Source organism: Bos javanicus, chromosome 19 (genome assembly GCF_032452875.1).
Source record: "Bos javanicus breed banteng chromosome 19, ARS-OSU_banteng_1.0, whole genome shotgun sequence".
Classification (NCBI taxonomy): Eukaryota; Metazoa; Chordata; class Mammalia; order Artiodactyla; family Bovidae; genus Bos; species Bos javanicus.
The window spans coordinates 34,888,287-34,910,782 of record NC_083886.1 but is presented as its reverse complement, the minus strand read 5'-3'; the positions used below and the strand labels follow the sequence as shown (position 1 = coordinate 34,910,782).

The 22,496-nt window shown below is 53.0% G+C and overlaps 1 protein-coding gene across 5 annotated transcripts; it reads left to right on the top strand.

Moving 5' to 3' along the window:
• Nucleotides 1-282: 282 nt before the first annotated feature.
• ADORA2B (adenosine A2b receptor) lies at nucleotides 283-20,896 on the top strand. 5 transcript variants are annotated; one of them, XM_061389783.1, is made up of 4 exons: nucleotides 298-706; nucleotides 6,736-6,831; nucleotides 19,498-20,079; nucleotides 20,689-20,896. In XM_061389783.1, exons 1-4 carry the CDS (start codon nucleotides 372-374, stop codon nucleotides 20,873-20,875), a joined length of 1,200 nt encoding a protein of 399 aa, XP_061245767.1. In that variant the 5' UTR covers nucleotides 298-371; the 3' UTR covers nucleotides 20,876-20,896. The 5 variants fall into 5 exon arrangements, with proteins under 5 accessions (XP_061245771.1, XP_061245767.1, XP_061245768.1 ...); XM_061389784.1 differs by having other exon boundaries at nucleotides 20,184-20,782; XM_061389785.1 differs by lacking the exon at nucleotides 6,736-6,831 and having other exon boundaries at nucleotides 300-706.
• Nucleotides 20,897-22,496: the final 1,600 nt, after the last annotated feature.

The following is a 22,496-nucleotide window of genomic DNA, read 5'->3' as shown; positions in this document are numbered from 1 at the left end:
CGGAGGCCGAGGGCAGCTGCCCGGACAGCGGTGAGGGATGAGGAGCTCCCCCGAGGGACAGGCGGGGAGGAGCGAGCGGCCAGTCCGGTCCCGAGTCCCCAGCGCCCGGAGACCGCTCCGACCGCCCCACCGGCTAGGGCGCAGGGAGCGCGGGAAGCGCGGCTCTGCCGGACCCCGCGCCGGGCGGAGGGGGCGGAGGGACGGGCCCGGGCGGGCTCGGCCGCTGAGCTGCACCGCCCCCGCCCCGCGCCGCCCTCGCCCCGCCCGCCGGCCGGCAGAGCTCGAGCCCCGGGCTCAGACGCGGAGGGGCGAGCGCGGGCCGGGCGCTCCGGGAAGCCAGGTGGGGCGAGCCCGAGGCGGGCCGGGCGGCGATGCCGCTGGAGGCGCAGGACGCGGTGTACGTGGCGCTGGAGCTGGCTCTGGCCGCGCTGTCGGTGACCGGCAACGTGTTGGTGTGCGCCGCGGTGGGCACCTCGAGCGCGCTGCAGACGCCCACCAACTACTTTTTGGTGTCGCTGGCCGCGGCCGACGTGGCCGTGGGGCTGTTCGCCATCCCCTTCGCCGTCACCATCAGCCTGGGCTTCTGCACCGACTTCCACAGCTGCCTCTTCCTCGCCTGCTTTGTGCTGGTGCTCACGCAGAGCTCCATCTTCAGCCTCCTGGCCGTGGCCGTCGACAGATACCTGGCCGTGCGCGTCCCGCTCAGGTGAGGCTCCTGCCCCCGGGAACCCAAACCCTTCCGGCGGCGGGCGCGAGGCACGCGAGTTCAGGCCGGCAGCCTCCCGACCCACGTGCGCCGCGCCAGACCCTCTGGGCGCCTCGGACGCGCGTCTCCTTTCCGGAGCCCGAGTAGGGACTGCCCTGGGCCCCGGGGGCGCAGCCTGGCGGGGCAGCTCCGGGAGGGCTCCCTGCGCACAGGTGGGCGCCCGCATTCCCTGGGTTTGGTGGGGCCCTGGAGGCTCCAGGACAACCGTGGACGCTGGGACGCGCGGGGCAGAATGACGGGGCTCACGGCCAGACCGGGCGGCACCGACCCGAGGGAGGTGCCAGTTAACTTTGGGGAGCCCTGCGTGCTGCGCGCGGACTCTAATCACCCCCTTATACTTTAAAGAATTAGAAGGCTTCCCGGCTCGCTAAGACCGACAGCCTGAGAGCCTCGTGCTTTGTGTAACCTTGTCCCAGCCGCTGGGAAGGTGCCACCAGCGTTTGCAAACACCGGAGGACTTGAGGGTTGCTCTTGGTCCCACACTCCGAAGATGCAGGATTCGGGGATGGAGCGCAGCGGCAAGGGGAGTACAGCCTCATGTGCAGCTGCGAGCTTGAGAGCCCGGGTGTTACGCGGGGCTGAATTGAAAGCACTTTCTCTGCCTCTGGTGCCTGGATGCCGTTTGGCGTTTCTGAGTTGGGTGAGCTTGGGATCTCTTTGGACTAAGAACTGAGACAGGGAAACTGAGTCATGGGGTAGGTGGGACAGGAAGGAGTTAATCGCTGTCTGCCAAGTCTATGAGGTACTTTAAACTCCTATCCTTTAATCCCAGCAGTAATTCCTGAGGTGGGTACCTGCGTCCTGTCGGGGAGGGAGGAGGCTCAGAATGGCAGCTCTGGAGCAAGTGAGGGAGCAGGACCCGTTCAGCGCTGGGCCCCCGCATTCCCAGGCGTGCCTGCCTGCTGCGTCCTACTCTCCACCCGGGCAGAAAGCGGATTCTGCCTGCAGTGAGTCGGTGGTTATAAGGGAAACCTATTTGAGGGGAATTGACAAGAAATAACAAACACTCTCCCAGCAGGCTTGCGTGTCAAGCCTGGTCCCTGTGCCCTGTATCTGGGTCCCAGCGGGAGCAGGAACCTCCTGCGTGGTGGGCTGTGAGCCTCCTGTCTGTCCGGGCCTTTCCACTTGCTGCCCCTTGGCCTGCGACCAGGACGCCCCTTCCTCAGGTGTGACAGAGCCCAGGAATTTCCGAGGTCCGGGGCTCACAGCACACTCTTTTCGTAGAGGTCCCTTTCCCACCTCCTGGTCCTCATGTTGGTTACTTGGTGCCCTTCTGGACTTTATGCACCCAGCAGGCAGCCACAGGCACCAGCCTCAACTGCCGGAAGCCCTTTGGGCTTGGCCCTGACGGAGGTCCAGAGAGACCTCTGCTCAAGCTTCAGAAAGCATCCCCCACGCCTATGCAGCAGGAAGTTCCATGGGAGTTTGAATCTGTCAGTTCTTGTCCTGGTCTCTGCTGGGCGGCTTGAAAGAATGGGTGTGGGTGTGTTAAGAGGAAAGAACTGTGAATCACAGTCCCTGAGTTCCCCTTTGTATCTGTAGAGGGCGGGAGGCAGGTGTGGGGAGGGCAGAGCAGCCCGTCCCACCCTGTCCCACCCCTGCCCTCCTGGCTGGCCTGCGTGAGGTGTGTGTGACCCATCCAGGCAAGGGGTGCCTCTCTTCCCCCCACCCTTCCCTCCCACCCCCTACTTCCCCACGTGGCGCTAAGCCCACTCTCACAGGCTGGAGAGGTCCTCCTGGCTCCTGTTTCAGCACTTCCTGGCCCCTTGAGCTAAAATGGAGATTACAGGGCCCCACCGGGCCCTCCTGACTCAGAATCTATGGGGTGGGGTGTATCACCCCATGATTCCAGTATCAGAATTCACTGGGGACTTCTGGACCCACCAAAGTTTGAGAACTTCGGGGAGTCAGGGAGACTGGGAGCTCTCCCTTGTTCACTAGCCCGGCTCCCACGCAGCTCTGAGGCTCTCCCTAGGGTCACGGGTCATAGGAGTGAGGTTGGAAGTGAGCCGACAAGGGAGGTGTCTCCTGTAGAGGCGGCAGGAGCCAGGTGAGGGCCAGGAGCTCAGGCCCGTGTCTTACCTGGGCAAGAACAGTGTTTGGACTCACCCTCAGTGCCAGGTCACTGGTGGCCCAAGGCTCTGAGTGAGGCCCACATGGCCATGGTGGGTACAGCTCAAGAGTACAGAGCCCACAGTCCCATAGCCACCCGGTTGTCAAGGCAGATACTGACCAGGGAGGGTTGCAGGAAAGGGGAGTCAAGAAGATGCTGGACACAAAGATGAGGCGGCCTCAGAGTGAGGGGCGCCTACACACAGGAGACTGTCCTAACTCAAGTCTGCGTGGTTCCTGATGCCTGCCCTGGCACAGGGTCCAGGCGCAGTGGTGCCCAGGGGACAGCAGGGAGGGGGTTCGGGGTGGGTGTGTCTGCCCGCAGCTGCTGGCTCTCACTTCACCCTGGGGCCATTTCTGGCTGGAGCACTTCCTCCTCCCTGATCTGGTTCCCCTCAAGCCACACCCCAGGCCATTGCAGGACTGAGTGGTCCCCTCTGCCTGCCTGGAGGCCTGCCTCCCTGCTTCTGGACACTGTTTCCCCAAGCTCCGCTGCTGAAGGAGGGTGTTGCCAGGAGCACTGGGTTGGCTGGGTCGGTCAGCAGGATGGAAGGGTCTGTCTGTCTGTCCCTGGACCCTCCTGCCCACTTTGCCATGTGGCGGCATCTGTTTTTCTGGGAGCCTCACATGTCCAATCTGGGAGGGAGGCGTTGGGGAGTCTTAGCAAGACTACATCTCTGGTGGAAAGGTGACATCCTCGGAGCTCCTTTTAAGTGACTGAACTGTAAGTTTTCGGCAGGGCATTCTGAGTGGCTTTTTGTTTTGTTTACATTTTTTTCCTTTTTTAAAATTGAGCTTTGTTGTTCTTGTTTAGTCACTCAATCGTGTCCGACTCTTTGTGACCCCATGGACTGCAACACACCAGGCTTCCCTGTCCTTCACTGTCTCCCAGAGTTTGTTCAAACTCATGTCCATTGAGTCGGTGATGCCATCCATCTATCTCATCCTCTGTCGCCCCTTCTCTTCCTGCCTTCAGTCTTTCCCAGCATCAAGGTCTTTACCAAAGAGTCGGTCGGCTCTTTGCATCAGGTGGCCACAGTATTAGAGCTTCCGCCTCAGTTCTTCCAATAAATATTCAGGACTGATTTCCTTAAGGATTGACTGGTTTGAGCTCCTTGCTGCCCAAGGGACTCTGAAGAGTCTTCTCCAGCACCACAGTTCAAAAGCGTCAGTTCTTTGGTGTTCAGCCTTCTTTATTGAGCTACAGTTCCCATATAGTAAAATTCAACTGTAATGTTGTGTTTTTTTTTATCTTTAGTATTTATTTTTGTCTATTTTATTTATTTGTGCCAGATCTTAGTTGCAGCACATGGGATCCTTAGTTGCAAACTCTCATTTGGGGCATGTGGGATCTAGTTCCCTGACCACAGATTGAATCTGGGCCCCTTCATTGGGAGCATGGAGTCTTAGCCCCTGGACCACCATGGAAGTCCCTATGATGTTTTGAAATACGGCTGGGAAAGAAGGTTTCAGTTCTGGGTGCCCCCAGCCCCACCTTTCCAAGGACCCCAGCCTTGGGTCCTTCCTTCTTCCACAACAGGGCCGTCTTTTTTTCCCAGATCATTCCCACTGCGGTGGGTTCAATGGGGGCTCCCAGAAGGATGTCCGCATCCTAATCCCCAGAGCCTTAGATGGGAAAGCGTGAACATCAGCTCATGTAGGACTTCAGGGAGGAGCTTATCCAGGATGACCTGGCTCCTGAGTACAGTCCCATCCCCATGAAATAGACAAGCAGGGAGAAGCAGGGGCGTGTGGGGATGGAGGCAGAGACTGGAGTGATGCTGGGCCTCCAGAACCCGACCTCCCCAAAGCCTCTGAGCTCTGAGTGCAGCCCTGCCCACACCATGATTCCAGACTCTGGCCTCCAGAACCATAGGGAGTGAATGTTCTTGGCCACCATGTAAGTTTGTGGTGCTTTGTTACGTGGCCCCAGGAAACCCGTGTCACTACGCGAAAGTGTGAGACCCCGAGTCCCTCACTGCTCCCAACCCCCGTGCTGGCCGCTCCACGTTTCCTCCCCAAGAAGCTTCTCCACCACAACCCGCCACCAGGCTCTCGGCCTCCGTGTCCCACGTCACCATGGTGCCACCAAGTCATTCCTGTCAAGTCACCCTTCCTGGGCCCGGCCCTTCTCAGTCGAATCTGAGGGTCCCTCCTGTGCCTCGTTGCCCATATCCCTCAGCAGCTCTTTACTGGCTCCTGGGGGACCCCCACCCCACCTCCTCCCGCTCCCCTCCAGCCATCTCCAATCCGGAGGGTGCCGGGGTCCTGTCCTCTCGCTGCAGGTAGCATGCGAGCAGTTGGACAGTCGTGTAGGAGCCCCTGGGGCTGCAAGGCGAGAGGAGCCCCGAGAATCCGGGGTGGGGAGGAGAGGGGGGCTGCCCCCAACTTAGGCTGCCCTGAACCATGGTGACCGGCAGGCAGCCCCTCAGCAGAGGAGGGACAGTGTGCTTGGCTGCAGGGTTTCAGCAGCATTTGCACTAGACTCTGGAAAGCGCAGCTCACCTTTGATGATGTAGAGAACGAGCGTGTGTAAAGGGGTGAGGTTAACTGCATTCTCGTGAGCTGTGACTACAGCTGTCTGCAGTGCCCTGGGTCACCCTCATACCAGCTCACCTGCTGGCCATGGTCACAGCAGAGGGACACGGACAGACACGGGGGGACAGGTGTGGTCCAGACATCGAACAGGAACATGGTTGTGAGAGGCAGCTGCTCTTTTAACCCTTTCCAAGTGCTGGGTCCCCTGTGTGCCTCCTCTGGGTGAGTCCTTACAGCAGCCTTCTGGGCGCCATCCTGTCAGCCCCTCCTCCACAGATGGGGCCACCAGGGCTCCATCCATCCAGGGCACATGGCCAGGATGGGGTGAGCCTGTGTCCCCGGAGGGAGTGGGTGCGGGTGGGCTGTCAGAGGACTCCCCTCACAGAGCGGTCCCTTCTAGGAGTGGACGAGATTGCCAAGACAGAGAGGACCTGTGGCTGAGGGAGGGGGAGCTGGCTGTGCCTTGGCCGGCCTTCGACCCGTCACAGAAGGTGACTCAGCTGCTGGGACCCACGGGGGCATCTCGATCACCTTCCCCTTCCTCAGAGGCAGGAAGCAAGGCCCAGTCTTTCCTGATGCTTCTGGTTCATTACCCTCAGGAACTGGGCTTCCCCGTGCTTCTCCCTGTCACCCCGCCCCTCCTCCCCACCCCGGAAACCCATTAAGAGGTTGTGCTCTTGACCTCAGAGGCTGGCAGGCTGGAGACACTGCCCTGGGCAGCAGGAACTGAGCGGCAAGAAGCAAATGTCCCTTTTTGAAAAAGTTGGGAACAGACTGAGTGTGGCCTTCCAACTCACCAGGCTGACAAGGGGAGCAGTGCTCTTTCTGGAGGGCAGAGGCTGGAGTTTCCTGCGGGGGACAGATGGGAGGCTGGAGTGTTTTGAGCTGTGGTGGGCCTGTGCCAGAGCAGCGGGGCTGCCGGGCTTCGGGGTAGGGGTCCCAGCTCAGCAGGTCCAGGGGAGCCCCGAGCTTGCCTACAAGCTTGGATTTTGTCCTTGAGGCACCATAAGTCCATGAAGGACTTGGTTCTGTTTGTTTTGTGTTAGAAATCAACCAGTGTGAAGAAGTCAGCGTTCAGAAGCACAGAGGGCTCAAAAGGCAAGCCCACACCAGCCACTCTGCCTGGGCGGCCCTCCCACCCGGGTGCTCCCTCTGCGGTGACCACTGGGTTTGTGCTGCCTCCTTTAACAGAACCTGTTGACTCTCTCCCATGCAACCCAAGCCCTCTTCCCTGCCACGTTCCCTTCAATTTCTGTTACATTTTGATTTTTTCCTGTGGATCATATTTCAGCCTCTGTTTCTAACGCCATCACTTGTAGGCAGTATGTGTTCGCTGTCGAGAAAAAGAAGGAAAAGTGCTCCTCCCCCGTCTCTCTGCCCCTGCTGGCACCCCATCTCTACCTCCCTTTGAGCAGGTATGTGGTTTCGCCTACTTGATAGAGGTTTCATTTTCAAAAGGCGATCCCTGCTGTAGTAAAGAGATCGAAACTGTGTAAGAGGGTAAATTGTGGGAAGTCAGTCACCCAGTCTGACCTTTGGTTTCCCACTTTGCCTGTCAGACAGCTCCACTGCTTCTTAGATTTTTTTCTACAGAAATTACGTATTGAATACGTTTATACTATACTATTGTTTTTACACTGTCAATGTTAATATCTTCTGCGTTTTATTCCACACCTGTGGTAAAGTTCCCTGCACTTTGTGGAGAAGTTCCGAAAGGTGGAAACAGGTATCTGGCATGTATAATATGTTCTGCTCATGTGTTTCTCACTCATCCTGAGCAGAGCATTCGACTGGAGCAGAAATGCACACCTGTCACTAACCCATCTTCTCCAGGTGCGTGCTCAGTCACTAAGTCGCGTCTGACTCTACAACCCCATGGACTGTAGCCCGCCAGGCCCCTCTGTCCGTGGGGTTTCCTAGGCAAGAATACTGGAGTGGGTTGCTGTTTGAGACGGTTCTAAAGGTGGGTCACTCAGGTTCTGTTTGTGGGTGCCTCCCACTGCTCAGAATGATGTCAGATTTTAGTCTGCCCCGTGTTTGGACCATGAGCTTCCCATTTGGAAATTAAAAGACATCCTGGCTCCCGCACGTCCTCATGGTGGAGGGTGCTGGTGCCATGTGGGTGTCGCAGGGGTTCTGCCATTTCTTGCTGCCGCCATATCTGCTTTCCTCTTTCTGGGATCCCACGTGTGTGTCTGTGTGCCGCCCGTAGGGGTCATTTTTAGGACCTGGGTTCTTCCGTGCCAAAAACATGGTTTCCTTTCATATGTGGTTGGCAGTTGGACTGGATGTGGTCACAGGCTAGAAGGCGTTGCTTTGACACCCAGGGTTGCTCAAGAAATCTGACGTGGGTGTGGGTGTGGTTCTTCTTTGTAACTCATGTTTCCTTGGAAGCCTTTGGGATCCTTTGCTTTGCTTGGTGTCCTGAAATTGCATGAAGTCAAAGTGTTAGTTCCTTTGTCCATGGAATTCTCCAGGCTTGCTACTGGAGTGGGTTGCCATTTCCTTCTCCAGGGGATCTTCCCGACCCAGGGATCCAGTGTGGGTCTCCCGCATTGCAGGTGGATTCTTCACAATCTGAGCCACCAGGGAAGCCCATGAGGTTGGCTCTAAATACTCACTTTTCAACTCTTCTCTTTCCTCTGAGGATGATATCTTTCCAGTCTGAAGACTGAGGTTTTCTGTCAGCTCTGAAATCTTACAAGAGAAGTTTTCTAGATTATTTTCTTATGTCCATTCCCTGTTTGTCCTTCTGGGATTCTTGATAGGTGGAGACTTGCCCTCCTTGACTGATTTTGTCTCTTAGATGTCCTCTTACACATAAGATTCCAACGCTTACCTCTTCATTCTTCCCTGGACGAGTTCCTTGACTTCCCCCACCCCAGTTGTTCTTCTTTTTAATTTTAGCTTTCATATTTTTTCTTTTGATTTAAGGTTAAGTTTCTGGACTTGACTTTGAAAGGCCAGTTTTGGATTCACATGATTGAAATTCTTGCTGTGGCATGGACTATATATATAATCAAAACTCTCCCCTCCCCCCCAACCCTATCCTCTGTCGCTGGGTCTGGAGCTTCAGCTGGAAGGGAGGGTGAAGTGTCAAGGGATATGTGCCCAGCACAGAGGGAGTGGGGTGAGGCTGCCCCAGGCTGGCCAGCAAGCCTTTGCCTTGACCTCCGCTCCTTCTCTAAATCCTGTCTGGAGCCTGCTGTCCGCGAGGTTGGAGCCTCTTGTGCCAGCCACCCTGTTTCTGATTCAAGGCTCCGTGCCCCTCCCGACAATCCCATCTGCCCTCTGGCTTCTGGAAACTCACCAGATTCTCTGGCTTGCTGGGCATCTCCTTCCACTTATACTTTTAGGAGGGTTTTGAGTTTACTTCCTTTCTGCTGCCCTTAAACATGGTTTTCTGAGAGGTGACAATTAGGTGGGACCTGGAAGGCCGGGAGGGGCTTTTAATCAGGAGTTTGTTGAGGTTGGGTTTGCATTACTGAACAGCCACTCTGGCGGACTGCAGGGGCATGGACTGGAGGGCAGCCCACTGTCATTGGGTGAGAAGGAAGGAGTGTGGCTGGCGCAGAGGCCACGGAGATGGAGACAGAGTCTAGGGATCCTCGAGGCGGGCAGCGTCTGGACTTCTCCACCTGGAAGAAGGCTGATGCCAAAGGCAGCCAGGAGGTCAGCAGAGTCCAGAGCAGAGGGGTTGCCAGGCCAATTGGACATCTGGACAGGAGAGGACCCTGAGGCCAGAGGTGGGCCCTGGGGTGGCAGTCAGTGAACAGGGCCAGAGACATGGCTGGTCAGGGCCAGATGGCCATGGACTCACTCTCTATGTTTTTTTTTAATATGGAGACTGTAAATATTAAATTTTGGTGTTGGAGAAGACTCTTGAGAGTCCCTTGGACAGCATGGAGATCAAAGCAGTCAATCCTAAAGGAAATAAACCCTGAATATTCATTGGAAGGACTGATACTGAAGCTCCAATACTTTGGCCAACTGATACAAAATGCCACCTCATTGGAAAAGACCCTGATGCTGGGCAAGGCTGAGGGCAGGAGGAGAAGGGGGTGACAGAGGATGAGATGGTTGGATGGCATCACTGACTCAGTGGACATGAGTTTGAGCAAACTCTAGGAGATACTGAAGAACAGGAAAGCCTGGCATGGTGCAGTTGAGGTTGCAAAGAGTTGGACATGACTGAGCGACTGAACAACAACAAATCTCTATTGAAAGGCATCACAGACAGGTGCTGCAGGCTGCACCTGCCCCCACCCCCAGCCAGGTCTCTTTGGTGGCTCCTCTGCTTCCGCCCTGTTCCCGACACCAGCTCTGCACCCATGCTTTGACCTGATGCTCCCTGCGGCTTCTGGGGCTGAGGCCGGCCTCCCACCAGTTCTGATCTCTCCTCCAGCCTTCCACCCCCCACCCCCCGCCTCCCCCTTTATGTGTCTGCTCTGCTTCTCAGGAACTGCCTCAGTTCCCTGGCTGAGGTCAGGCCTTTGCACCTGCCATTCCCCTGCCTGGCGCATTCTGTACCTGCGGGCTCTTCCTGATTCTCATGGCACTCTCTCTGCGAGGCACCCTCACAGCTTCTGTACACGTGGGGCATTTTCTAGATGATTCGTCTGTTAATGCAGAGCTCGTGCTGCTCCCTCAGCCTCCCCAGGAGGTGGCCCAGTGACTAGCCTGTGTGCTTGCGTGTGCACACGTGTGTGCTGGGGGACCTGCCCTGATAGGTGTGGACCAGCCTGTGGCCGAGACACAATGAGCCCATGGAAGGTGTCTTCAGGAAAAAGCAGGGTAGAGCAGGAGTCCTGGGGCGACCCACAAGGAAAAGAAGGAGAAAAACAAGGTTGTGTTTCCAAGGGGAGATTTAACTCTTAAGTTTGGCATTTTATAAAATCATTAGAAATGTAGTTTTTTAATAGCAGGGACTTGTAAAAAATTACACGATGAATGTCTGTGTGTGTGTGTGTGCATACATACACAAGCACACATATACTGCACCCATTCTGAAATTTTTAAAAAGTCCCTGCTATTAATGGATGTGTGTATGTCTCTGTACCTATATCTGTGTGTATGTGTATACACACATATTTGTATCCATCTGACTCATCTGGTCTGTGGTTTCAGAAAGAATGAGTCATTCTGAACTAGTGTGTTTTTTTCACAACTTCTAAATTGCAAAACGAATACAAATCCCTAATTGCTTACATTTTTCCTACTTTTGCTTCCTCTGTCTTACACCCATCCACACGCACAGTTACACTCAGGAGCTTTAGGATTGACACAGTCTATGGTCAGATGTCCCAATTGCCCTGATCACGTTCTTTACAGTTTAAAAAAAAAATAATCCGGGTTTCCAGTAAAAGGTCACGTGCGCATCTAATATGTTCTTTTGGCTTTATTTGTTTGGAAACATTTATTTATTTGCCTGTACTGGGCTTAGTTGTGGCACATGGGATCTCTTAGTTGTGGCATGTGGGATCTAGTCCCCCTGCCAGGGATCACACACAGGCCCCCTGCAGTGGGAGCCCAGAATCTTAGCCACTGGACCACCAGGGAAGTCCTGATTTTCTTTCTTCAGGAAAGTTCCTCAGCCTTTTTTCCTTCTCTTTCAATACATTGTTTTTGGTTTGGTTGTTTTCTTACGATTAGAGTTTCTGGTGGGAACACGGCCTGCTTGATGTTGTGTCCATTTCCACCTGTCACAAAGGAAGGCACTTGGGGTCCATCTGCCCACTGCTGTCACGTTAAAGCTCGCTTAGTTACAGCTGTGGCCGCCGGGGTTCACCACAGTGAAGGTCTGCTTTCCCCAGCAATGATTCTTCTCGGGTCAGTTATCACCCTGTCAGGTGGTAATTTTATTTTTTCTCAGTTGTTTTACTGTATCAGTTGGCTTTCTTCTTTTTTTTTTTTTTTTTTGGCTTTTTTTTTTTTTTTTTTTGGCTTTCTTCTATAGGGAAGAGGTTGCCTTTTCTTTGCTGTTCCTTATATTACTTTTTTACACACAGTGGACTTAGGGAATGTTATTTGCACGTATTGTGTTACCGTCCATTGCTGCCCAGGTTTGGAGGATGGGAGCCCATTCAAGCTGACTTCCGCCTGAGCGTCCCCATTGAGTTTTTGAGCACGTCTTATGTTCTGGCACAGAAAGGTTTCTCAGGCTCCGTTGCGTGTTCTAGCATCGGAATCAGCCGTTTCTCCAAGGAGCCCTGTTTCCTTTCAGTGGAGAATGATGTCTAGGAGCCAAGACCTGGCTGGTGTGCTCATGGATGCTGGAGCATTGTCTCTTCTGGCCCTTGAGATGAGCAGAGCGAGGAGAACTTTGTTTTGTTTTGTTAGATAACCACTTGGAAGAACTCTCACTGTCTCATTAATGAGCAGGATGATGGAGTTAATAAGCAGGTCATCATTGGGCAGCTGTCAGCGTAGTAACCGGTTCAGGCAAGAATAGTCAATAGGTGATAAAATTTACTGATGGAACTTAAAGGAGGGCCAAGATACTCACCTCGTGGACTCAGCTCGCCAGGCTTCTCTGTCCATAAGATTCCCCAGGCAAGAATACTGGAATGGTTTGCCATTCTCTTCTCCAGGGGATCTTCCCAACCCAGGGATTAAACCCGGGTCTCCTGCATTGCAGGTGGATTGTTTACCATCTGAGCCACCAGGGAAGTCCAGATATATTTACAAAATCTTAAAGTACATATACCACAAGATACAACTCATCATAAACGGAGGAGCAGTTATAGTGGAAAAGCCTGATGGACACTCCAATGACCACTTCACATCAAGGTTACTGTCACCAGGATCCACATGCCTCTTGGTGTCTAACTGGTCAAGTACATGGTGACCAATGTGTTTGATAATTAATGTGACAGCTGTCCTTCCCCAGGCGGGGGTTCCTGTCGTGTGAATGGGAGCACGTGTGCTGGGTGAACAGAAAGGTACTGGGGCAATGCAGGTGTTGTCTTGGTGGTGTTAACATCACTGGTTTCAGCAGGAGAGGAAAGACCCCTCAGTGTGACTGCTGTGCGGCCCAGAGGGGCCAAGGAGAGTAAAGCAGGACCCAGGCAAAGCAGAGAGGTTGGGGCCTCTCTGCCTGCTGGCTACCCTGCACCCCCACCCCCACCCCGCTGGCACCCAGTGCAGTCACGGTCCCACTCACTCGTACCTCCTCGTCCAGCTACGTCGTCTTGGAACCCGTCAGCCTTGCTCTCATCGCAGTTTTGCCAGGATTTCCATTAGACTTCCTGGTACATTGTTAATATTCACCGTGGCAGCTCTACCCCGAGAGACCTACCCGCTGGGTGGTGAGAGTTGCTTTGTTAGTGCTCTAGTTACAGCGCTTGGTAGGTTTTGAGAGGTCTGTCCTCGCCCCTTGTCATGCAAGTCCTGTGGTTATTTGTGTGTGGTTTTAGAAGATGAGAAATTTTCTAAGGATTATACATTGCTTCAGAGCAGAAGTATTTCTGTTACAGAGGAATGAAACTTGTGAGACTGAACGTAAAGAAAAAAGACGCTGAGCGAACAATCAGCAATTTTAAGAAGCAGGACAGAACTCCGTGTGTGTTTACTTAGTGACCTGCCTGCAGAAAGTGCTTCGTGCACATGATGTCTGGGATCAAAGGCCAGGCAGCAGCGGGGCGGGTTCCGCTGCCACCAAGGGCCCCATTTTTCTGAGAGCAGAGCTCAGACTCCCCCTGTCTGGACTCAGTGTCACTGCCAGGGACAGCTGCCCTTGGGGATCCACTGAACTCAGAGCTCCCTGAGCGCTGGGAATCCTGAGACCGTGGCTGGTCTGAGCTGGCTGCAGGGGAGGAGGAGCCCTGCCCCAGAAATAGGCCAGTGCTGGTTCAGCCGTGCCCGGCGAGCCCTCTTTCATGACTAACCCAGTGTCCACACTGCTTGTTCCTTTCTGTTGACTCCGGCCATGTGACTGTCTTGATCTGGCTCGTCCGTGGTGGTAGGGGCAGGGGGGTGGGGAGGGTGTCCAGCACAGCAAGGGTTCAGCCACTTCCCAGAGCTGGACACCCCCAGGACATCCTTCTGTGTGGCTGGACCCAGTCCTGCTTGTTCGGAATAGGGAAGGCACCTAAGTGTCCTCTATCCATCACCTTCCACTTACTTGCCCTGCACTCAAGGCAGATGTAGGAAAGGACATGTTGCCTGCCTTTCAGGAATGGTTTGGGGACACATGGGGATGTTCTGAGACCAGAGGTGCACAGGGAGAAGGAGTGAGGGGTGGGCAGGGTGGAAGCCAGGCATTCCAGAGAGGACAGGGGCCTAGCCGGAAGTGGGAGATGGGAGGGGACATGGGAGGAGGGGAGCGGAGCCCCCATGAGATGCCAGGGCTGCTGGGGGTCGTCCCCGCAGCCTTCTGCCCAGTGCATCAACCCCTGCCTGCTCTCCAGAATCCCTGGCCGTCTCCCACCTGCGCCCGGGTCCAGGCAGCACCGCCTGGACACTGACTGTCCTGCCATCGTGGGGCTGCAACTGTGGTGCCAGTTGTGACTCTGTCTTGAACTCCCCCACCCACCCACCCGGGGGTCTAGTTGTGTCACTAGCAGAAAAGTCTTTCTGCCACCTTTTAAGGACTGCCTACTGAGAGAGCATCAGAGGCCTCTGCCAGTTCCCACGTGGCTGCTTGTGGAGTCGGGGGCGGGGAACCCCTGGCACCAGCAGCAGCTTTGGCAAGAGCAGAGGGCGGCTGAGCTGGGCTTGGCTGCACCTACACTGGGCCCGTGGCTGGGTGAGCAGGTAGGTGGGGTGTGGGCAGGAGCTGGGATCGGGGGAAGAACCACAGGGTCCTGAGCAGGACAATACCTGCCTTGAACACAAGTGGAATCAGATTGGATGAGTGGCTTTGTATTCTCACTGTGGCTTCGGAGCTGCAGGCCAGTGTCCACCTCTGTGAGCCGGAAGTGGCGGTGATGACCTTGGGCACCGGCTGAGAGGGACGCGCGGGCCTGCAGGTGCCGCGCTCAGGTGAGGGAGGCCGTGTTTCTGATGTGCTCTGTGCAGCTGGTGGGGGGCGGTCTGCAGGGACGTGTCTCCAGGACAGGGTGTCTGGCCGTGAGATTCAGAGGCTGCTCCGGTGGGGGTATCTGTGTGTTCAGTCCTTGCTGTCACCCTGCTCCACGCCAGTGTCTTCTCTCAAGTCAACCACTGAAAGTTTCCTAACTGCCCTGCTTGCCTTTTTGCTCCACTAAACTCCATCTCTGCAGGGATCTCTATACCAGCACAGCATGCCTTGGGGCCCAGCCCTCCATCCCCTGGCTCCCCACTGCTCTGGGGCAGCTGAGTGTCACACTTTGCCCCTCCCTGTCGCCTGGGGACGCCCCGCCTTGCTTGAGGTTCATTCATATTCCCTCCTGCTTCTCTGGGAGAGTGAAATCCCTTCCTGTCTGGAAGCCTTGCACATTCTGTTCTCTCTGCTTCTTGTTGAGTTGCTCAGTCGTGTCCGACTCTGTGACCCCATGGACTGCAGCAACACAGGCTCCCCTGTCCTTCACTATCTCCCTGCTGCTGCTGCTAAGTCGCTTCAGCCATGTCCGACTCTGTGCGACCCCACAGACAGCAGCCCACCAGGCTCCCCCGTCCCTGGGATTCTCCAGGCAAGAACACTGGAGTGGGTTGCCATTTCCTTCTCCAATGCATGAAAGTGAAAAGTGAAAGTGAAGTCGCTCAGTCGTGTCCAACTCTTAGCGACCCCATGGACTGCAGCCTACCAGGCTCCTCCATCCATGGGATTTTCCAGGCAAGAGTACTGGAGTGGGGTGCCATTGCCTTCTCCATACTATCTCCCTAAGCTTGCTCAAACTCATGTCCATTGAGTCAGTGATGCCATCCAGCCATCTCATCCTCTGTTATCCCCTTCTCTTCCTGTTTTCAGTCTTTCCCAGCATCAGGGTCTTTTCCAGTGAGTCAATTCTTCACATCAGGTGGCCAAAGTATTGGAGCTTTAGCTTCAGCATCAGGCCTTCCAATGAATATTCAGGGTTGATTTCCTTTAGGATTGACTGGTTGGATCTCCTTGCAGTCCAAGGGACTCTCAAGAGTCTTCTCCAACATCACAGTTCAAAACCATCAATTCTTAGGTGCTCAGCCTTTTTTATGGTCCAACTCTCACATCCATACATGACTACTGGAAAAACCACAGCTTTGACTATACAGGCACTTGTGGGCAAAGTGATCTCTACTTTTTAATACACTGTCTAGTTTGTCATAGCTTTTCTTCCAAGGAGCAAGCATCTTTTAATTCCATGTCTGTAGTCACTGTTTCCTCTGCTTAGAAAGCCACTCTTCCGTTTCCAGACCCTTCTCTCCTTCTCTGCCACTGTCTTAGAGGCTTCCCTAATGCCGTGTCTGAGCTCTTCCTGGCTTTCTCTTATCTGTACCCTGTTCATTTTGATTTGGCAAATTCCTTCTGACTTGTATGTTTGTGTGTTTACCTGTTTATTTTCTGTCTGTTCCATTAGCTCTATCATCCACGAGGGCTGTGATTCTGTTTGCTGTGCCAGCAGAGTGCATGGCTCAAAGGGAGAACTCTGAATGAAATAATGAACCATTAGAGGAGAAAGGCCGTGATGGAGTTCACAGAGAAGGCTGTGACCAGCGGCTCCCCAGATGAAATTAGCTGTTTTTCCTCATCTAAGACAACTGAGCATGAAAGTTATTTTTCACAGGCAGGATCCAGCAGTTGTGAGAAGTTCAGATGTGGTTGCGTTCCAGTTGTTTTGAACTCTGGCAGGAAACCCCACCCCCACCCCCGGGACCCTTTTGTGTACAGAGGACTCTAATGTTGCTCAGACACAAGTGAAGTTAAAAAAGCAGCATAATGTGGTGCGAGGAACAGGGGCCTCAAGTCCGAACTTAGCTTTGGTCTTTGGTTCTTATGTTCTTATTCTTATATTGCCTTTGTTACCTAAAAACTTTGTATCTCTATTTCCTCATTTGTAAAATAGAGAAGTTGGACTAGACAGGATAAAAATCCCTTCCAGTTTATATAAGCATGCTTTTAGCTGCAGGTAACAGTGACTTTTAAGCAGTCAAGACTATCAATTCTCTCTTGAGCTAGAATATGGAACCATGGTGGTGCTAGACTTGGTGTAGGGTTAAAACACACCACTGAGAACCTGGACTCTTTCCTTACTTCTGCTTTGCCATTAGCCTTGTTTTTCAGGCTCCTGCCTCATGGTCACAGGATGGCTGCTGCAGCTCTGGGCTTCACAGCCTCCCGGAAGAGTAGAAACGCATGGGCATGGGGGAGGAGCTCTCCTCATGGGTCTCTCTCCTGTTACCATGTAAAGTCTCTCTTGGAAGTATTCTAGCAGACTTCCTTTGTCTCATTGGCTACAACCACCTCCTGTAGCCACCCCAGTCCATGACTGAGAGAGAATTTGCTTGCCCTGATCTAATTCATCCCCGGGGCTGGTCTGCACTCAGCTGTATGAACTTCAGAAAGGCAGAGGCGTGAGAGCAGGGCCGCTGCAGAGGCTGCCTCGTGGGTCTAAGGTTCTGTGACTAGAGTTGTGTCTGCAGGAGGCGGCCCTGTTGCCCTGCAAGGGCCTGATGCGTTCTTCACGCCCCTGGTGCGGTCATGGCCGAGAAAGGTATTTCTGTAAGGAATGGCTTTACATTCCTAGACGAGGAGGGAAGCAGAGGGGAGTTGGAAATAGATGCAGCTGAATGGCAGCTGCGCCCACAGGTCCTTTGCCATCAAGGCCCCTCAGCTGAGCTGCCTGTTGCTGGGAGCAGAGATGAAAGAATGTAGCCGACGGGAGGCAAGACCAGTTCTGCTGCCCGTCCAGGCCCCAGCATTGGGCGTTCCTAAGGAGCAGGCTCTCTAAAGCTGTCTGGTAACAAGTTGGAATATGTGTGTGTGTGAGCTCATTACTAATGTGCCAGGCACTTTGCTAGCTCCTGGGGATGCTGATGCAAAGGGATGAGGTCCGAGTCCTTAAGAGGCTGGATGTTCTAGTCGAAGGGCAGACACCTGTAACGTAAACAAAGCCCTGTGACAGGTGTGTGTCAGGGGGCGGAGAGTGGGCATGGCCCCCTTCACTGTGAGCTGAGCCGGAAAGGAGGTGACCTTTGAGACAGCAGCTGGGCTCAGTCGTGTCCGGCTCTTTGCGACCCCATGAACCATAGCATGCCAGGCCTCCCTGTCCATCACCAACACCTGGAGTCCACCCAAACCCATGTCCATTGACTCACTGATGCCATCCAACCATCTCATCCTCTGTCGTCCCCTTCTCCTCCTGCCTTCAATCTTTCCCAGCATCACGGTCTTTTCAAATGAGTCAGGTCTTCGCATCAGGTGGCCAAAGTATTGGAGTTTCAGCTTCAACATCAGTCTTTTCAATGAACATCCAGGACTGATCTCCTTTAGGATGGACTGGATGGATCTCCTTGAAGTCCAAGGGACTCTCAAGAGTCTTCTCCAACATCACAGTTCAAAAGCATCAATTCTTCGGTGCTCAGCTTTCTTTATAATCCAACTTTCACATCCATACATGACCACTGGAAAAACCATAGCCTTGACTAGACGGACCTTTGCTGACAAAGTAATGTCTCTGCTTTTGATTATGCTGTCTAGGTTGGTCATAACTTTCCTTCCAAGGAGTAAGCATCTTTTAATTTCATGGCTGCAATCACCATCTGCAGTGATTTTGGAGCCCCCAAAATAAAGTCAGCCACTGTTTCCCCATCTGTTTGCCATGAAGTGATGGGACCAGATGCCGTGATCTTTGTTTTCTGAATGTTGACCTTTAAGCCAACTTTTTCACTCTCCTCTTTCATCAAGAGGCTTTTTAGTTCCTCTTCACTTTCTGCCATAAGGGTGGTGTCATCTGCATACCTGAGGTTATTGATATTTCTCCCGGCAATCTCGATTCCAGCTTGTGCTTCATCCAACCCAGCATTTCTCATGATGTACTCTGCATATAAATTAAATAAGCAGGGTGACAATATACAGGCTTGACGTACTCCTTTTCCTATTTGGAACCAGTCTGTTGTTCCATGTCCAGTTCTAACTGTTGCTTCCTGATCTGCATACAGGTTTCTCAAGAGGCAGGTCAGGTGGTCTGGTATTCCCATCTCCTTCAGAATTTTCCAGTTTATTGTGATTCACACAGTCAAAGGCTTTGGCATAGTCAGTAAAGCAGAAATAAACGTTTTTCTGAAACTCTCTTGTTTTTTCGATGATCCAGCAGATGTTGGCAATTTGATCTCTGGTTCCTCTTTTTCTAAAACCAGCTTGAACACCTGGAAGTTCACGGTTCATGTATTGCTGAAGCCTGGCTTGGAGAATTTTGAGCATTACTTTACTAGCATGTGAGATGAGTGCAATTGTGTAGTAGCTTGAGCATTCTTTGGCATTGCCTTTCTTTGGGATTGGAATGAAAACTGCCCTTTTCCAGTCCTGTGGCCACTGCTGTTTTCCAAATTTGCTGGCATATTGAGTGCAGCACTTTGACAGCCTCATCTTTCAGGATTTGAAATAGCTCAACTGGAATTCCATCACCTCCACTAGCTTTGTTCATAGTGATGCTTCCAAAGGCCCACTTGACTTCGCATTCCCGGAAGTCTGGCTCTAGGTAAGTGTGAGTGATCACCCCATCATGATTATCTGGGTGATGAAGATCTTTTATGTACAGTTCTTTTGTGTTTTCTTGCTACCTCTTCTTAATATCTTCTGCTTCTGTTAGGTCCATACCATTTCTGTCCTTTATTGAGTCCATCTTTGCATGAAATGTTCCCTTGGTATCCTGCATACTGCAACTGAAAGATCCTGACTGCTGCAACCAAGAGCTGGCGCAGCCAAACAAATATTTTCTTTTTTTAAAAGAATTTGCTACTTGCTCTCCTTGACCATGATTTATCATCAGAGGTGAGTTAGTAAGAATGAAAATCTTGTTGAACCAAAGCTGCTTATACATTTGACTGTCGTCAGCATTGCAGACAAAAGCCCCTAGTGCCCTATGAATGTGGACCTGAGGCTGCTGGAGTCAAGTCCTGGCACAGAAAGCAGGGATGGTGGGGTGCTCTGAGTTTGCTGTAACAGACCATGTCCTTTTGAACAGGTATAAGAGTCTGGTCACTGGGGCCCGAGCGAGAGGAGTCATTGCTGCCCTCTGGGTCCTGGCCTTTGGCATTGGCCTGACACCGTTCTTGGGGTGGAACGACAGAAAAATTGCCACCAACTGCACGGAGCCGGGGGATGCAGCCACGAACGTGAGCTGCTGCCTCATCAGGTGTCTCTTCGAAAACGTGGTGCCCATGAGCTACATGGTGTACTTCAACTTCTTCGGCTGCGTCCTGCCCCCACTGCTCATCATGCTGGTCATCTACGTCAAGATCTTCCTGGTGGCCTGCAGGCAGCTACAGCGCACAGAGCTCATGGATCACTCGAGGACCGTCCTCCAGCGGGAGATCCACGCGGCCAAGTCCCTGGCCTTGATTGTTGGCATCTTCGCCCTGTGCTGGCTGCCAGTCCACACCATCAACTGTGCCTCACTCTTCCAGCCAACCTGGGCCAAGGTGAAGCCCAAGTGGGCGATAAACACAGCCATCCTCCTGTCGCATGCCAACTCGGCTGTCAACCCCATCGTCTACGCCTACCGGAACCGAGACTTCCGCTACACTTTTCACAAAATCATTTCCAGGTACATCCTCTGCCGGACGGACATCCTCAAGAGTGGGGAGGGGCAGGTGGGGTCGCAGCCCACTCTCCAGCTGGGCCTATGACCCAGGCTCTGGCCTCTTCCAGGAGAAGGCTCAGTAACAAAAGGACGGGGCACGCTTGGCCAGTTCTCACTGGAAAGACAGCAACCCTCACAGGCCAGCTGGCTGCCTCTTCTGAGCGCTTCCCTGGAGGTTCCAAGTACCTCGTTAACATGTGACTACTACTTCCTGAGGTTGACAAATCTATTTATGGTTCTCTGGCTGCTTTGTGTGGATGATGCTGATGGTATGAATGGATTGTAAAAGTACGTTTTGCTTTTTTTTAAGAGTCTGCCTCTTTTATAGTAGAAAATGATCAGAACTATTTTACCGTGACATACTGTGAACTATTATAATACAAATATTTTTTTAACTTGGAGGCAATGGGAAAGGTTGGGCATGTTAAAAATAATACCTATTCGGAGGAAGGTTACCAGGAAAAGTAAAAGTATGAATATTCAACCAAGAGACTGCTGTTTTAGGGAAATAGGCTTATAAGTTCTTACGTAGAACATCATGGCAGGCTCGACAACATTCTGCTCCATGTACAGCACCCCACCCCGGAAGAAGCAGCTGGAGAAGCGGGGTCCTCCACTACCAGGCTCCGATCCCCTTCCAGAGCTAGGTGGTGATTTTTACATCTCTCCCAAGTTCAAGTTTGGCCATGATGCTGGACCCCAAAGTGAAAATTTTACTAAGGTGGGTTATGTAACTGTGTTTCTGTATGAGGTGAAATAAAAATAAAAACTTAACAAAAGTTCTGGGTGTTGTGCCAGCTTGCTGCAGAGCTCACCTACCTTCTGTTCCGTATCCTAAAATAAGTTCACACCCAGGCCCATTTCCTGAGTAGAGCCTTGACAGGTTTTATTTGCCGCACCACGGCCTAGGAGACGGCTGTGCCAACCACAGAAGCTTGCGCCGTTGTGACCTTCCACACATTCATTCCTTAGCACCTCCTGTTTCAGGGGTACAGGGTTGGGAGTACCTAGGCTGCAAGACCATTTACTTCGCCTGTCTGGTGGCTAGCTCAGCTCCTCCTGCAGTAACCCTGCAAGGACGTGAAGCCCCAGAGAGACGGGGAAAGCCTGTCCTAGGACCCTGTTCAGCTGTGGATGATTGTCCCTGAGGGAGGTGCCTGTCCTGTCTCAGCTCCGTCTTGTGTTCATTTCCTTCCATCACAGCTCCTTTGCTCTCTCTTGGGGTCCAAACGAGTCCCATTCCTCCCCCGCCTCACAGCCTCTGGAGATCTGCCTTTTCTCACTCAGCCTGGAACACCCGGCAACATCTCTGGCTGCTACGAGTCTCAGAAATGCTCCTCCTGACCTGCCCTTCCTTGTTCTAGGTGCTGCCTTTCCAACAGCACAGCCTATTTAAGCAACTGTTTTGGCCTCAACACTGCAAATGTCTGGAGCCTGCTGAAACCAGCACCCCAACGTCTCTTTGTATCTGCTGCTGTTGTAGCCACATCCCTGCTCTGACCTTTTACTGCAGAAAGACCTTCTGGGCCCAAGAAAAAGGACTAACGCTTGTGCGTCTAAACCATCATACTGTCCCCTCTCCCATTCTAGCCTCTTAAGGACTAGGACTTTGGTTGGTTGAAAATCTCACTCACTGTGGATGCGACTTGATGTTAGGCTTTGGAGGCTAAGATGCTTGATTACATCTGGAAATTTTTTACTCATGGGGCCTAGAGACTGGATTTTTCGCGAGGGATTCACACTGTATACATGTCCTGGCTCTCAAGTCCAGGGCGGAAGGGGACACTAACGTGAAGTCTGGTCCATGTCTCCTCCACGTGAACCACGCGTGACAGGGCACGTGTGTCTCTGGACGGGACTTTACTTTGAAAGATGGTCAGTGATGCTCCGTCTGCACTTTTATGCTTCCTGTGTCTTCTCCACTGACAGTATGTCAGTCAGTTGCTTGTCAGAGACACTCAGCTGCTGACAGGTCCTTGTGATCTGACTCAGGTAAACTGCCAAGAGGTGCTTGCACTGGAACACACAATACACAAGCCAGTTAGAAACAAGGAGGGCCAGGCTTCACAGAGCAGGAAAGGAGCGGGGCACACACATCAGGGGCCTGCAACCCACTGCCTAGAACCACAGACCAAGGTTAGATAGGACAAGGAGGTTTTATCAATACTTGGCCTGCTGTTTGGGGCAACAGTGTAGATCCAGCAGGAACAGGTGAAACCAAGTGAAAACCAAGACAGGCTCTTTATGTCAGTCCTAAATTATACTACTTTCTTCCTTGCCCTCAGAAAGCTGTTAACAGCAGTGGCTAAGGTTCTTCAAGGTACAGTGTTGCTAAGAGCATCTCAAAGATTATCTCATTTATATCTGACAGCCCCGTGGGG